General features: G+C 36.2%; 1 protein-coding gene across 1 annotated transcript in view; it reads right to left on the reverse strand.

Annotated features, from left to right (window-relative positions):
* Positions 1–1,106: 1,106 nt before the first annotated feature.
* Positions 1,107–15,109, reverse strand: part of ERP44 (endoplasmic reticulum protein 44) — a 91,405-nt gene continuing 77,402 nt past the window's right edge. Inside the window, exons 11-12 of the mRNA XM_029201846.1 lie at positions 6,315–6,417; positions 1,107–4,399 (exon numbers count right to left, since the gene is read on the reverse strand). Coding sequence (XP_029057679.1) covers positions 4,298–4,399; positions 6,315–6,417 — 205 coding nt within the window. The 3' untranslated portion in view covers positions 1,107–4,297. The remainder of the gene's footprint in view (positions 4,400–6,314; positions 6,418–15,109) is intronic.

Here is a 15,109-nt window from a genome sequence, read left to right on the forward strand (position 1 = left end):
GGGATTCACAGATGACCGAGTCCATTCCAGTTATGGTGATGCTTTCTTGTCCCTTATTCATTTGTTCATTTATTATGTAATTTGGCTTTTTTTTTTTTTTTCCATCAGAGACTTATTTATCACTCACAGTGCTCTAGGTTGCTGGAAATACAAAGATGGAGCAGTTCCTGCGTCCAGAGCATTCACATGGTGATAAGGAAAAGGGATACATATACTTCCAATTTTCTATTAGACTGGGTATTCTAAAACATATAAATAAAGGGCTGTGGGACCACAAGTGGTGATAATTCATCCTGGGCGTTGAAGGATGGACAGAAGGAATTTACTAGGCAAGGTAGGGGAGAGGGAATAAAGGGAGCATTTTAGAGAAGCAATTTGTAAGCTGCACTTTTCCTCTTCCAGTGACTCCAAAACCTATTCTCTAAGGGCAGGCCAGCCCTTCCCCAGTGTGCTGTGCAAGAGGGACCTTTGACGCTTCAGCTAAAGGCTAGGTTTGAGTTATCTGCACATGGATTCATATAGCTTCCCATTCTGAGTCATGTACTATTAAATAATCTAAAAAATAACTTTAAAACTGGAAAATCTTGCAACTCTGGTCATCTGGATTCTGAATAAAATGTTCATCTTTATGACAAATTGAATTAGTAAAAAGTCTCAAATATAGAAATAATTTATAAATATAGTTTTATTACTTGGAAATACATACAAAAATTCAAACACAGCTAAAAAACAGTTGCCAAGCAGCAGTCCTATCCAACCTGTTTTAATGAACACATAAAACAGTTATAATCAGCATAAAACAATTTAAGTCCTAAAACAACTTATTGTCTTCAGGGTCTTTAAATATTGGGCTTAAAAACTGATTATTCTTTACAGTTATTTAAATCATTCCCCCAAATATAGACTACTAACATTTCAGTTTGGTTCATATTTTATTTAGAAAATAGCAAAACCCTTTAACTAATGATTTTGAAAACTGGAATACTATTTGTCCATTTCTAGTCTTCTGTTACTTTATAATCTCCATGGTGTCTCAGAAATTCCCAACAGTTGCTAACAGAGCATTTGCAGCTCTCTGCGATACTGAATTTTGGGCCTAAGAATCCTAAAACTATTCAAGGTGATGATTTTTACTTCTCATTTTTGCAGTTTTGCTTATGTCATTTTATTTTTGTCCACGCAGACTAGACCTCCTTGTCAGAGAAAAAACAAAACACTGAATTATTCTGCTTTTCTAGATTGTTAATCCAATATACTCCTTTTCTATTCTTTTTGCCGATTCAGGTTTTTAATTCTTTCTTGGCAACTTCAGCATTTTCTGCTGAATTTTTTTTTTAATTTAAGCTCATTCTGAGCTTTAACATTTCAAACACTGATTTTTATATTTCACTTTGCTCTTTTTGGGCTTTATCATGCCAGTTTTTCCTTCTTTTATATGTGATCTTGACAAATTGACTTCATCAAAGAGCTCTCCATGAGATGCTTTAGATGCCCATTGTCTGTCTTCCTCTCTAGGTCCATTTAACTTAAAAAAGGTTCAGAATTTCATCTAAAGTAAGTTTTCATCCTTTTATGGTCCCCCTCACTACTATAACACTTTTTGAAAAACTGGGAAAAGGTAGTGGGCTGACAAGCAGTCTAATTTTGGTTTTGCAACTCGACTATGTTCTTCAGTCTAGTCTAGCATCCCTTCTCTTCACAGCTAAGGAGCCTGAGGCCTGGAGTAGATTGGATAAAATTAGAAGACTTCCACCTGTAATATTCTCTGATTCGTGCATGGTTCAGAGGGGAAGAAGTCTAAATTGTGAGTTCTAGATTCCTGGAAGTTCTCTCTTTACATCCAACTGATGACAAATCCCTATGGAATCTCTTGTATTTGTTCCTCTCCATCTCTGCTGTTACTGTCTTAGTTCTGGCCATTATCCCTCCTCTACTGGACTCAGTTTAATCATAACCTAGACTTGCTGCTACAGTGTTCTTTCTCAAACTTAAATATGAACATACTTGCCTGCTTAAATTTGTTGCTGGATCTCTACTGGCTATGATACAGTAAAAACCCCTTCCTTAGCTTGGCATACAAGGCCCTGCACAATCAGCTCCAACTTTCTTTCTCACTGCCCTAGCCACAGGCCTTCTCCCCACCCCGACCCTGCACTAGCCCTGTGGCAAGAACTTATTTTATCTAGTGCATTTTGCTGTTTCGCACTTGAGCTTGTTAACTTTTTATGAAATTGGGCACCAAGTCCTCATGAGTGCTGAGCCTTTCAGGGATACAAAATTACCCAAGGTCACTGCATATCTCATTCATTCAATAAACATATGATGATGACTACTAAGTGTCCAGAAATACTAGGCACTGGAGACGTAGGCATACAATTCAGTATCCTTGTCCTCAGTGGCTTCACACTCTAGAGAAGACAGTGATGATAGTGGCAGGGCTAGAGCTTAAGTCCCCATATGCATGAATGCTAAATAAAGTCTCAGATCCACTCACTTTTTTAACAGGCACTCAGTTATCTTAGATCACATTGAACATGTGCTCCTTGAGGCCTTTATCATAATAACTACTCTAAAACCAATTCTGTGCAACACAATTCTTAAGTGTTATCTTTTGTTTACTATTTTTTAAAAGCCAATTACAGGATTACAAATTTATTCCAGTCAACTGCAGGTGCTTTTGGTTTTGTGTGCTAGTTTAATGTTTGTAAATTTTCATTCTGACCACCTCACATTTGGTCCATCTTCTGACCTGAAGACTGTAGCTCTGATTTCAAAGTTAATGATTAAAAGCAATGAAGAGAACAGAACTAAGGCCCAACCTTTAGGAAGCTCTGTCCTGCTTTTCTAGCATCTTCTACTAAACATGCCCCTTACTACCTTGTTAACAACATTTATTATTCTAAATGAAATGATGGGTAAGTCATGCATAACTAAGAATTTTAGGCTGATTTTTAAAAATAACAATCATTAAATATTTATTATAAATATTTATTTTAAAAGAATTGGAAGATGTTACATATATTACATACTACATATAATGGCACATGTCAGGCTTTTAAGCTTAAAAATAATCTTTCCCCAAACTGGGATTGACTTAGACTCCAAGTATAAAATGACTCTTGGCCTATAGCACCAACCCAGGCCCAGAGGAAAGCCAATTTTGAACCTGTCCTCTGGCATTGGGCTTCCTGATATGACACTTGAGGGTCCTCTCCCTCTGGTTTTGTTCCCTGGCAGTATTGAGGCCTGGCACAGGGACCCATTTGACTACACCGCAGGCCTAGGAGATCAGGGAATCTATAGGGCGTAGGGTCCTCTAACAATTTTACAATGGAAAAAGCAAAACAAAACAACCTATGTGCCTTATTGTCTTCATTTTTGGTCTATACAACTAGAACGAGACTACAAGATAGAAGAAGGTTAGAATTACTGAAATACATTTTCTCTGCTGGTTTTTCTCTTTGGAAATTTAAGTATCGTGATAGGAGGAGCCTTAAAAGTCATCTAGTTCAATATTGGTAATCTGTTCCACTAGTATCTCCTTTTCCCAGATTTAGGTATAATTCAAAGTTTTAAATGCCATCCATATGACACTTTGTTAGACAAACACATAGAAATTTAATAACACTTTTCATTTTCTTTTTCTTAATTCATAAGGACAATTCCTGCCAAATGTTCTGGCTTATGGCTCTCCTCCTCTTCATAGTATGTTTAAGTTACACATTAAGAATCCAAAAAAACCCACTATGGAATTTTCATAAGCAACATCCAACCAATCAGTAAAACACAGTACACAGTGTGAAAATTTTAATTTATTCCCCCCCCCAAGTATCCAGAATACGTACCCCCTTAGCTTTGAGAAATGTGATAACTAAAATAACCAACAGAGGTAATCATATATAAAGAAGAGAAAGAAAAGCACATACTACACAAGAAACATCTCTAAGTCCTCCCCAACCTAGTAGTGCAAGTTAATGGTATATTTCTGGCAATGTCACCTTTCACTTGATTTATAAAAATTTTACAAGACAGATGTAAAGCAAAGATAGACCTCAGATTTAAAGTAAAGATAGGCCTCTGATTTTTATTTTTTAACCCTAGCAGATTTTTTAAAAGAGGCTGTATTAAATGACAATACATTTTGAGTCAGGGAGAAAAAAAAATTAAAAGCCCAAAACTTCTTTCAGTTTATTCAAAATAAAAATACACATAGAATTATGAAAATATAGGTTTACTATTTCCACCATGTAAGTTGATGCTGCTGTTTGAAAGGCTTGCAAATTGTTTTTCCAAGTTTTTAAAGCTCATCTCGATCCCTCAATAAAGTATACCTATATTCACTGGGTGCTAGTTTCTGGAAGGAGCTCTCAGGTGGACTGCTTGCTACATCTTGGACTTCCTACAAGGGAAAGAATAAAACATTTTTACATCAGTATATTTTATAGTTATAATATTTTAAGAGTATTAGATGAATAGTAATTGCCCTTTAATTATTTGCTTAATAATCAATAAAATATAGCTACTATATACCAAGGACAAGAGTTAAGTTTGAAATCTTGCTTTCCCCGTTTCAGATGCCCTTAACTCAGATTCTCCAAGGCAGGGCTGCCACAGAGCCATTAACCATGAACCTGATGACAGTTCTGAGGTGTGGTGGAGAAACAAAATACCTGACGCCTGGTTGCTTTCCTAGAATATTCTGTAGAGGCAGCATAACCGTAAGTTAGCCAGAACCCTTCCCTCTTACAAATGACTGCTAAGATTATTAAAGGCATCTACTCTGAAGATAGAGACCTGGATGCCAGCAATTATCAAAACTCAGTTGACGTAAGGAAGAAAAACACTTCAATACTGCAAGAAATTAATTTCTGTAGTATTTTACTTGTACACCAACAGTACATAAAAATATACAGTGGAAATATGAGTGACTTCCAATAATTTCAGAGAAAAGACAGTGTAGCCTATCTCTACACCATGAGCTCCTCAAGAACAAACATGATTATTATTGTTTTAGTATTTCCTGTAGTTTATATAGGCACATAGTACATATAATAGTACATGATATATATATATATGTGTGTGTGTGTGTGTATAAAAAGCACATTCCCATTATAATCGGAAGCAGTGTGTCCACAAACTTCCCTTATTAGTCATGTTCCCCTTCCCCAATATATTATTTTTTTGCTGAGATGTTTTGTTTAAGCTGAAGCTATATTACTATGAAACGAACATGTATTTGGTGCCAACTATGTATTAGTATGCAAAGATGAATAAATACAACGAGTTCAGTGTCTAATGGAGACGCTGAAACAAATCAGGATAATATAATAATAGCAAGCTACATCTTTTCTTTATCTGATAAAATACTAAGCAGGCCTACTTTGGGATACTGCCAACAAAGTTTCCCTGCATCTGTAGTTGCTTAATTATCAAAGAAAATCTGACCTCAGATTTCAAGGAAAAAGCATGTCATCAGATTCCTAAAAGGAACTCTTAACGCTGAACTTAATTTGACTCTTGAAGAAAAATTCACTTAGTTTTTATTTTTCTTTTACATGTGGTGGTTCTTTGGACAAAATAGTGGATTGAAGTTCTGGGCATAGGCAATAAGAGTTTTGGTATATATCATCTTCCCTCTCAGTATAACGGTAATAGACGTGATATAAATCAATAATGCATCAAAATGCAAATTTAGGAATATTTAAGCAAAACTTATACAGAAGTTTAGAAAGTTACTTGTAACAAATTCTCAGGTTAAAAAATATATATCTATATATCAAGCAAATATAAAGTTGTGCTGATAAATAGTTGTCCAGCATTCTAAATCTCAAATGGAAAAGCTGCATTAAACTGTAAGTTTTGAGCATTATGAACACTGTAGTGATGAGGGCTCTTAGGATATCAAATCATTATTTTCTTTATACTATGGTCAATCTCTCAGCCACACAGGAAGGCTTGAACAATTAATGGAATCCACTGATTCTTCACTAATTACCTGCTTCTAATCCCTACCTCCTACTTCTGTATGAAGCCAACTGTATTTAACCCTCTCATAGCCATTTTCCACAAAGGACTTACTCAGACAATCTTCATTTATATGATCAAGAAACTATATTGTAATATTCTTGCAACTTCTCTGAAGGTTTAAAATTTTTTAAAGGAACATAATTTGTATATTATCCAGAGTTTGTTCAGAATTACTTTACAAAGACATTCGGGGCAGAAACTCAAGCCTATGCAAGAGCTTCAGAGTCTCCTCAAGACTAATTGAAAAAGAAAAAGAGTTCCCACTGAAAAACAAACAAGAGTCCTACCTGTCCTGGGGCTGTATCAGTTGGGTCAGGACCATGATGGAATTCTCTGTGTAGTTTTCCAGAATGTAAGTCAAATACGAACTGCTTGAGTTTTCCAGGAATTCTAAAACCAAAGTAAAATAAAAATTTAGCTTAAATTATTTAAATGGACTTATATCTCTTTTACCAACTTCACAACATTAAAAACAATTTTTAAAAAAACTTACCTACAATTCCACCATCCTACCATAACTATTAACAAACAGGCCAGGTACATGTCAAACATTTTGACACAGCTGTAATCATGGTATGTAGATACTCAATTTTGTCTTCTAATGCTTGCATTTGTTTTATAGACATTTTTCTATGCTTATTGTAACAGATGCATCAGAGTCTATCAAGATGCTGTCCTAAGACTTACTCCCTTACTGTTGGGCATTAATATATTTTCCTTAATATATATAACTGCAAAACTTTATGTTCTGCAGAATTACACTAAAAATAATAGGGGCTCAAGGGAAAAATAGTGTTAGGGACTAACCACTTAAAACTATGTAGCTTTGTAACCAGAGTACTACTAAGAGCGTAGAGCAAAAATATTGGCACCCTTCAGCCTCCTCCAGCATTTGAGCCCTGTGTCAGCCAGGTGACCCTATGTAACCTTAACCTGGAGCTTAGCAGTCCTCTTCTGAGATGTATGTAGGTCCTTGAGGGCATTCACTGCCAGCACAACCAATTTTATCAAAATAATCTAAACCAGGGTGTAGCTTTTTCATGTTTTTCTTAAACAGAGGAGGAAATTTCTTCACAACTTCTTCAACCACACAGACGGTTTCACAGTGTTCACAGCTTAACACTGTGAAAAGCAAAGCACTTCTCAAGGCCATGAAAGTGGCCTTTTTTTTTTTTAATGTCTTCATATACCACTAAGGCATTGTCTTTTATGGTGAAAAAGGTTTCTTTGGTGGCTTCATACTATTCTGAGGAATATAACATGAACCAACACAACTCACTATACACTTGACATCATTCCCATAATTCCCAATCATTGTAATGAGCAAATCTGCAGTAAAGAAACATGCACTGTAGCAAAACAGACCAATATAAAGCTAAGCAGATTTATATATCAGCTGTTTTTTCTTCATAATTGTTTCCTCGAGTTGTATCTGATAAAGTTAAAGAATAAGAACTTTAAACAAAGTGTGGGCAAATTATAGGCACAAAACATCGATATCTACTGCTACTTGTCTACCTGTTTGTTCTCTGAAGTCAGCACATCTGTCTTTATTAAAATTTGTTTCACTAATTTGATAAGTAAAAGACACCAGCATTTTAATTTCCATCTCTTCAGAAATTAAGCATTTTTTCCATTGTTTTAATTTATATTTCTGCTCATATGAATTGTCCTCTACCGAGATCAATTAAAATTCATTATATTTTTAAATAGAAACACTTTGTTTTCCATATCCATTACAAGAATTAAAATGCACGTCCACGAACACTTTAATTCCTTCAATAGAACTGACTTTTTAAATCACTACTTTTTTGGTAGCATACCTGGCTTGGGTTAATATTACCAGTTTCTTTTTCTTTTTATCCTCTCCTGAGGTCCTGCAAGTGCTGTTTCTTCTCTTCAATAACTCCCACTGAGATGTAACAGCCAATAACTTCATTGTACACCCATTTTGGCTCCCCACTAGCTCCAGTGCAACAGAGGCCAGCAGGTGCCAAATGCACAGTTTACAAATACAAATGACTGTCAGGTAGCTGTATTGACAGAATGCCTCTGAAAGGTTCTCTGGTACAGAAGAAATTGCATATGCACTAGAGATAAACATTGAGAGGATATCAATTTAAATTTAATCTGACATCATCTACTGTCACCCACAGGAAAGTGCTAAAATATATCCATTCAATTCAAAGAACTGCAAAGAATCTATAATGTTTAAGATAAAGCCCCTGCTAATCTGTTATTTTACAACGTTCAAAGATGATCACAACCAATACAGTGTGAATTGCTTCTGCTAGTCGAGCAGTGATTTATAATTAGATCTTAAGTGTAACAAATTCATAGAGTACACTCAAAACAGATTTTTCCCCAGCTTGAGTTTTTTCCCCTTGTCAACATATGAGAGAATTGTGAGCAAAAAGCAAAGACGAGAGATAGGATGAATCTGAATTGATGTGGTAGAAAAGATTACAAAAGAACTCTTATCTAGCTTGTGGCTAGAAATTATCCATCATTATTAGATAACAATCAGTGAATAAACAATATATTGTCAAGAAAACAGACAACATGGTTATCCGCTAAAAAAGGAGAATAAATGGACCCTTGCTGTAATAAATTCAATTATACTTTCACACTTTAAGGTATACTTTTTCTAATCAGAACACCTAAGTGTTTCTCTCCCATCCTCCACTTACTTTTTTGTTTACAGTATTTATTTTTAGGTGATGCAAAATTTATACAGTGAAATGCACAAAACATGTTAAGTGTTTCATTTAAACGAGCTTTGACAAATGCATACAAGGTGAGAAGTTTTTATTATTTTAAAAAATTTACATAGAGTAGAATTCATTTGGGGGGCTTAAGTTGTATGAGTTTTAACATAGGCTTATAGCATCTTGTTACCACCTCCACAAATAGGATACAGAACCAACACCCTTTTTTTTTTTTAACTCATATCTTCCTCTTCCCCTTAACTCCTGCTGATCTGTTCTCTGTTCCCATAATTTGCCTTTTCCAGAATGTCACGGACATGGAATCATACAGCATATAATCACGAGACTGGCTTCTTTCACTTAACATACATTTGAGATTTATCCATTTTGCTGCATGCATAAAAATGTTTGTTCTTTTATTTATTGAATAGAATTCCACTGAGTGGATATACCACAACTAGTTTATCCATTCACCCACTGAAGGACTTTGGGTTCTTTCTAGATTTTGGTGATTGTGAACAATGCTACCACAAACATTTGTGCACAGGTTTTTGTGTGAACGTAAGTTTATTTCTATAGGAAAAATACTGGATTACATGGGTGGTGTATGTTTGACTTTTTAAGAAACTGACAAATTGTCTTCCAGAGTGGCTGAATCATTTTGCAGTCCCACCAGCAATGTATGAGAGTTCCATTTGCTCCATATCCTCATGAACACCTAGTATCATCGGTATTTTAATTTAGCCATTCTGAAAGATGTATAATGGGATCTCATTCTGGTTTTAATTTGCATTTCTATAATGAATAATGATGTTGAGCAATTTTTCATGTGCTTATTTGTCATTCATATATCTTCTTTATATTCTAACAGTATCTTTTGTGGAGCAAAAGTTCTTAACACCATGAAGGCCAGTTCATCAATTGTTTTCTTTTATGGATGGTGTTCTATCTAAGAACTCGTTGTCTAACACCAGGTCATGAAGAGTTTCTCCTACATTTACTTGTAAGAGTTTTACCTTTCAGTTTTGGTCTGTGATCAATTCTGACTTAATTTCTTTTTTGGTATGAACGTGTTCTGGTGGTCCAGCACCATTTATTGAAAAGATTATCCTTCTCCACTGAATTGTCTTTGCACCTTTAAAAACAAATCAATTACTATATTTGTGTGTCTATTTCTAGATTCTCTTTTCTGTCCCACAGCTCTATGTACTACTTTTTCACTGATATTACACTGCCGTGATTATTTTAGCTTACAGTGTATCTTAAAATTGGGTAGTATGAGTCTTCCAACTTTGTTTCTTTTTCAATAGTGCTTTTGTTATTCCAGTTTTACCTTGCCATACAAATTTTAGAATCAGCTTTTCTGTATCTACAATAAATCTAGCTGAGATTTTGATTTAGACTGCATTAAATCTATAGGTCAGTTTGGGGAAAATTGATATCTTAACAGTACTGAGTCTTCCAGTCCATGCACACAGTATGTTTCTTCATTTCTTTTGGTCATCTTTGATTTCTTTCATCAGCTTTTTGTAGTTTTCAGCATATAGATCCTGTACATATTGTGTTAGACTTATACCTAAATAGTCCTGTAAAAATTTTTTCCTTTGGAGCTATTATAAATGATACTTCAAAAGTTTAATGGTTTCCAACTGTTCTCTGTTAGTGTATAGAAATAAAAGTGATTTTTAAAAAGTTGACCTTGTATTCTGCTAAAAGCACTTATCAGTTCTAGAAGCTGTTTTGTGAATTCATTGGGAGTTTTTACATACATAATCATGTCATCTACAAAGAAAGATAGGTTCTTTCCAGTCTGAACACCTTTTATTTATTTTCTTATTGTACTTGCTAGGACTTCCAGTATGACATTAAATAGAACTAGTGGGAGTAGGCATATTTATCAAAAACAAGAAAATACTTAGGAAGAAATTTAGCCAAGGAGGTAAAATATCTGTACACTCAAAACTATAAAACACTGATGAAAAATGACATAAATAAATGGAAAGATACCCTGTGTTCATGAACTGGAAGAATTAATATTGTTAAAATGTCCATACTACCTAAAGCAATGTAGAGATTCAACACAATCCCTATCAAATCCCAATGGTATTTTTCACAGAAATAGAAAAAACAATCCTGAAATTCATATGTAACCACAAAAGACCCTGAATAGCCAAATCAATCTTGAGCAAGAACAACAAAGATGGAAACATCACACTACCTGATTTCAGCATATACTACAAAGCTGTAGTAATCAAAACAATATGGTACTGTTATAAAAACAGACACATAGATCATTGGAACAGAATAGAGAGCCCAGAAGTAAATCCAGACATTCATAGTCAACTGATCTTCCACAAAGGTACCAAGAATACACGATGAGGAAAGGGTAGTTTTAATTTTAATTAATTAATTAATTTTTGGCTGTGTTGGGTCTTCATTGCTGCATGCAGGCTTTTTTCTGGTTGTGGCGAGTGGGGGCTACTCTTCGTTGCAGTGCGCAGGCTTCTCATTGTGGTGGCTTCTCTTGTTGCGGAGCACAGGCTCTAGGCGTGCAGGCTTCAGTAGTTGTGGCTCACGGGCTCTAGAGCACAGACTCTGTAGTTGTGGTATAAGGGCTTAGTTGCTCCAAGGCATGTGGGATCTTCCCGGACCAGGGCTTGAACCCGTGTCCCCTGCATTGGCAGGTGGATTCTTTTTTTTTTTTTTTTTTTTTTGCGGTACGCGGGCCTCTCACTGCTGTGGCCTCTCCCGTTGCGGAGCACAGGCTCCGTACACACAGGCCCAGCGGCCATGGCCCATGGGCCCAGCCGCTCCGCGGCACGTGGGATCCTCCCAGACCAGGGCATGAACCCGTGTCCCCTGCATCGGCAGGCGGACTCTCAACCACTACGCCACCAGGGAAGCCTGGCAGGTGGATTCTTAACCACCGTGCCACCAGGGAAGCCCAAGAAAGAGTAGTTTTTTAAATAAATGGTGCTGGGAATCACATGAAGAGGAATAAAACTGGACCCCTACCCAATTTTATTTTGTGTATCTCTCTCACACCATATACAAAATCAATTCAAAATGGATTAAGGACTTAAATGTGAGACCTGAAACTGTAAAACTCCTAGAAGAAAACATAGGCATAAAGTTTCTTGACATTGGTCTGGGCAATGACTTTTTGGATATGACCCCAAAAAGCACAGGCAATAAAAGCAAAGATAGGGCTTCCCTGGTGGCGCAGTGGTTGAGAGTCCGCCTGCCGATGCAGAGGACACAGGTTCGTGCCCCAGTCCGGGAAGATCCCACATGCCGTGGAACAGCTGGGCCTGTGAGCCATGGCCGCTGAGCCTGCGCCCCGAAACGAAAGAGGCAAAAACAGGGAGAGCCCCGTGAACCCAAAAAAAAAAAAAAAAAAAAAAAAGCAAAGACAATGCAATTGTATCAAACAAAAAAGCTTCTGCACAGCAAAGGAAACAACAGAGTGAAAAGACAACCTACAGAATGAGAGAAAATATATGCAAATCATACACATGGTAAGGGTTTAATATCCAAAAACATAAGGAACTAACACAACTCAATAGCAAGAAAACAAAAGCCTAATTTAAAAATGGGCAGAGGACATGAAGAGACATTTCTCAAAAGACAATATATGAAGGGCTAATAGGTACGTGAAAAGGTATTCAAAATCACTAGGCATCAGGGAAATGCAAATCAAAAACCACAATGATTTGCAAAATGCACAATGATTTTACAAAACTCACACCTGTTAGAATGGTTATTATCAAAAAGACAAAAGATAGTAAGTGTTGGCAAGAATATGGAGAAGAGAGAGCCGTTGTATGCTGTTCATGGTAATGTAAACTGGTAAGGCCATTATGGCAAACAGTATGGAGGTTCCTCAAAAAATAAAAATATAACTACCATATGACCCAACAATCCCACTTCTGTGTGTATACGCAAAGGAAATGAAATCAGTATCTTGAGATATCTGCACTCTCATGTTCAGTTCAACATTATTCACAACATCCAAGATAGAGAAATAACCTAGTGACCATCAATCAATGAATGGATAAGGAAAATATGGGTAAGGTTTATATACACACACACACACACAATGCAATGTTATTCAGCTTTAACAAAGAAGGAAATCCTGTCATTTTCGACAACATGGATGAACCTGAATGACATTATGCTAAGTGAAATATGAAAAAACAACTCACAGGAGCAGAGGACAGACTGGTGGGCACCAAGGACTGAGTGGGTGGGAGACATGGAAAAGTGTTGGTCAAAGGATACAAAGTTTCAGTTATGCAAGATGAGTAAGTTCTGGAGATCTAATGTACAGCATGGTGACTACAGTACTAATATTGCATTGTATATTTGAAATGTGCTAAGAGAATAGACCTTAATTGTTTTCACCAAAAAAAAAAAACAAAAACGTAACTACGGGAGGTGATAGGTTAATGAACTTGACTGTGGTAATTATTTCACAATGTATACATATATCAAAATATATCTTAAATATATGCAATTTTGTCAGTTATACCTCAATAAAGCCGGAAAAAAAAGTGGGGGGACATATAATTTGGAGTGGAGAGGGAACCAATCTATGTGTGTTGAGCCAATCAGATCCTGGAGGATGTGAACTAAGAGATACAAGGAACACAGATGATTTGATTAGAGTTACAAAGTCATATAGAGTTACAAAGTCAAAGAGTTATAAAATCATATAGAGTTCATGCTAAGTCCTGTCATGATAAATCAGAACCACAGCCATGGGGCCTCCCTGGTGGCACAGTGGTTAGGAATCCGCCTGCCAATGCAGGGGACATGGGTTCGAGCCCTGGTCCAGGAAGATCCCACATGCTGCAGAGCAACTAGGCCCATGCACCACAACTACTGAGCCTGCGCTCTAGAGCCCGCGCGCCTAGAGCCAGTGCTCCAAGACGAGAGAGGCCACTGCAATGAGGCCCGTGCACAGCAATGAAAAGTAGCTCCCGCTCACTGCAACTAAAAAGAAAGGCCACGCACAGCAACGAAGACCCAATGCAGCCAAAACTAAATAAATAAATTAAAAAAAAAAAACAAACAAACACATCCATGCAGAAGTTATAGCACAGCAGCAGAAGAAGCTGCTATCCTGAGAGAAGGATGGAGCACTTGTGTGAAGATGGAAAAATATTGTATATCTATGCTGTCAAATACAGGAACCACTACCCGCATGTCGCCACTGAGCACCTCAAATTGGGTTTAGAGTGCCTGAGAAACTGACTTTTAATTTATATCATTTTAATTAATGTAAACTTAAGTATTCATATAGGGCTAGTAACTATCATATTAGACAGCACAGCACTATGATCATTATAACAAAGGGTGAAAGACAAGCACAATCAGTAAAAGACAATGAACGCACCAAACAACGGGAAAACAAGGGAAAATCATGATGGTGTCACAGAACTCAAAGTGTTCCACAGCACCCAAAACTATAAGAGTGTTAATGAGGATGAATCAGGTAAAGTCCCATTACTAGCAGTGTTATTTATTTTTTCATGGGAAAAACCTGGATTTCAAACAACAGGGGTTATTTAGACAAATCATGAAACAATCCATTCAAAGGCAAGCTATCTGACCATCAGAAATAACAGAAAAATATTAATGACATGGGAAGATGTTTATGTGGAGAAAAAGAAAATTCATAAAATAGCATAGCTCTAATTTTATAACACATGTATAGATCTCTTGTGGATTTATGGGTGATTTTTAATTTATTCTTTGGCATTTTATCAACTTTAAGAATTAGCCACAAAGAAGATAAAATTTTTATAATCAGAAATAAGGAACAAATGATATACTTAACACACACATACAAAGAGAGTAGACATCTTTGCCTGGTTCCTGATCTTAAGGGGAAAGCATTCAGTCTTTCACCATTAAATATGATATTAGCAGTAGGTTCTTTGTAAATGTCCTTTATCAGATTGAGGAAGTTTCCACATATTCCTAGTTTGTTAAGCACCTTTGTCATGACGGATATTGAGTTTTGTCAAATGCTTCTTGCATATGTTGATGTAATCAGTATTGCTGAATAACTCTCATTGATTTTTGAAGGCTGAATAAGCCCTGCACACTTGGGATAAAGCCCACTTGGTTGTGATATATTATTCTTTCATACACTGCTGGATTCAATTTCCTAATATTGATTTCTACTTTTTGACTCATACAATAATGTAGTTTGAACTCATTCAATGTATTACAGTGTAAAAACACTGTATCTTGCCATTTAAGTTACTTAACGTCTTTGAGCTTCAGCTTTCTGATATGTAAAACGAGAATAACTGCTTTATTTAACTATTGTTTTTATAGTCTAACAGACTTGGATTTGAATCCAA

Source organism: Monodon monoceros, unplaced genomic scaffold (assembly GCF_005190385.1).
Source record: "Monodon monoceros isolate NGI ecotype Baffin Bay Population unplaced genomic scaffold, NGI_Narwhal_1 Super_Scaffold_5, whole genome shotgun sequence".
Lineage (NCBI taxonomy): Eukaryota > Metazoa > Chordata > Mammalia > Artiodactyla > Monodontidae > Monodon > Monodon monoceros.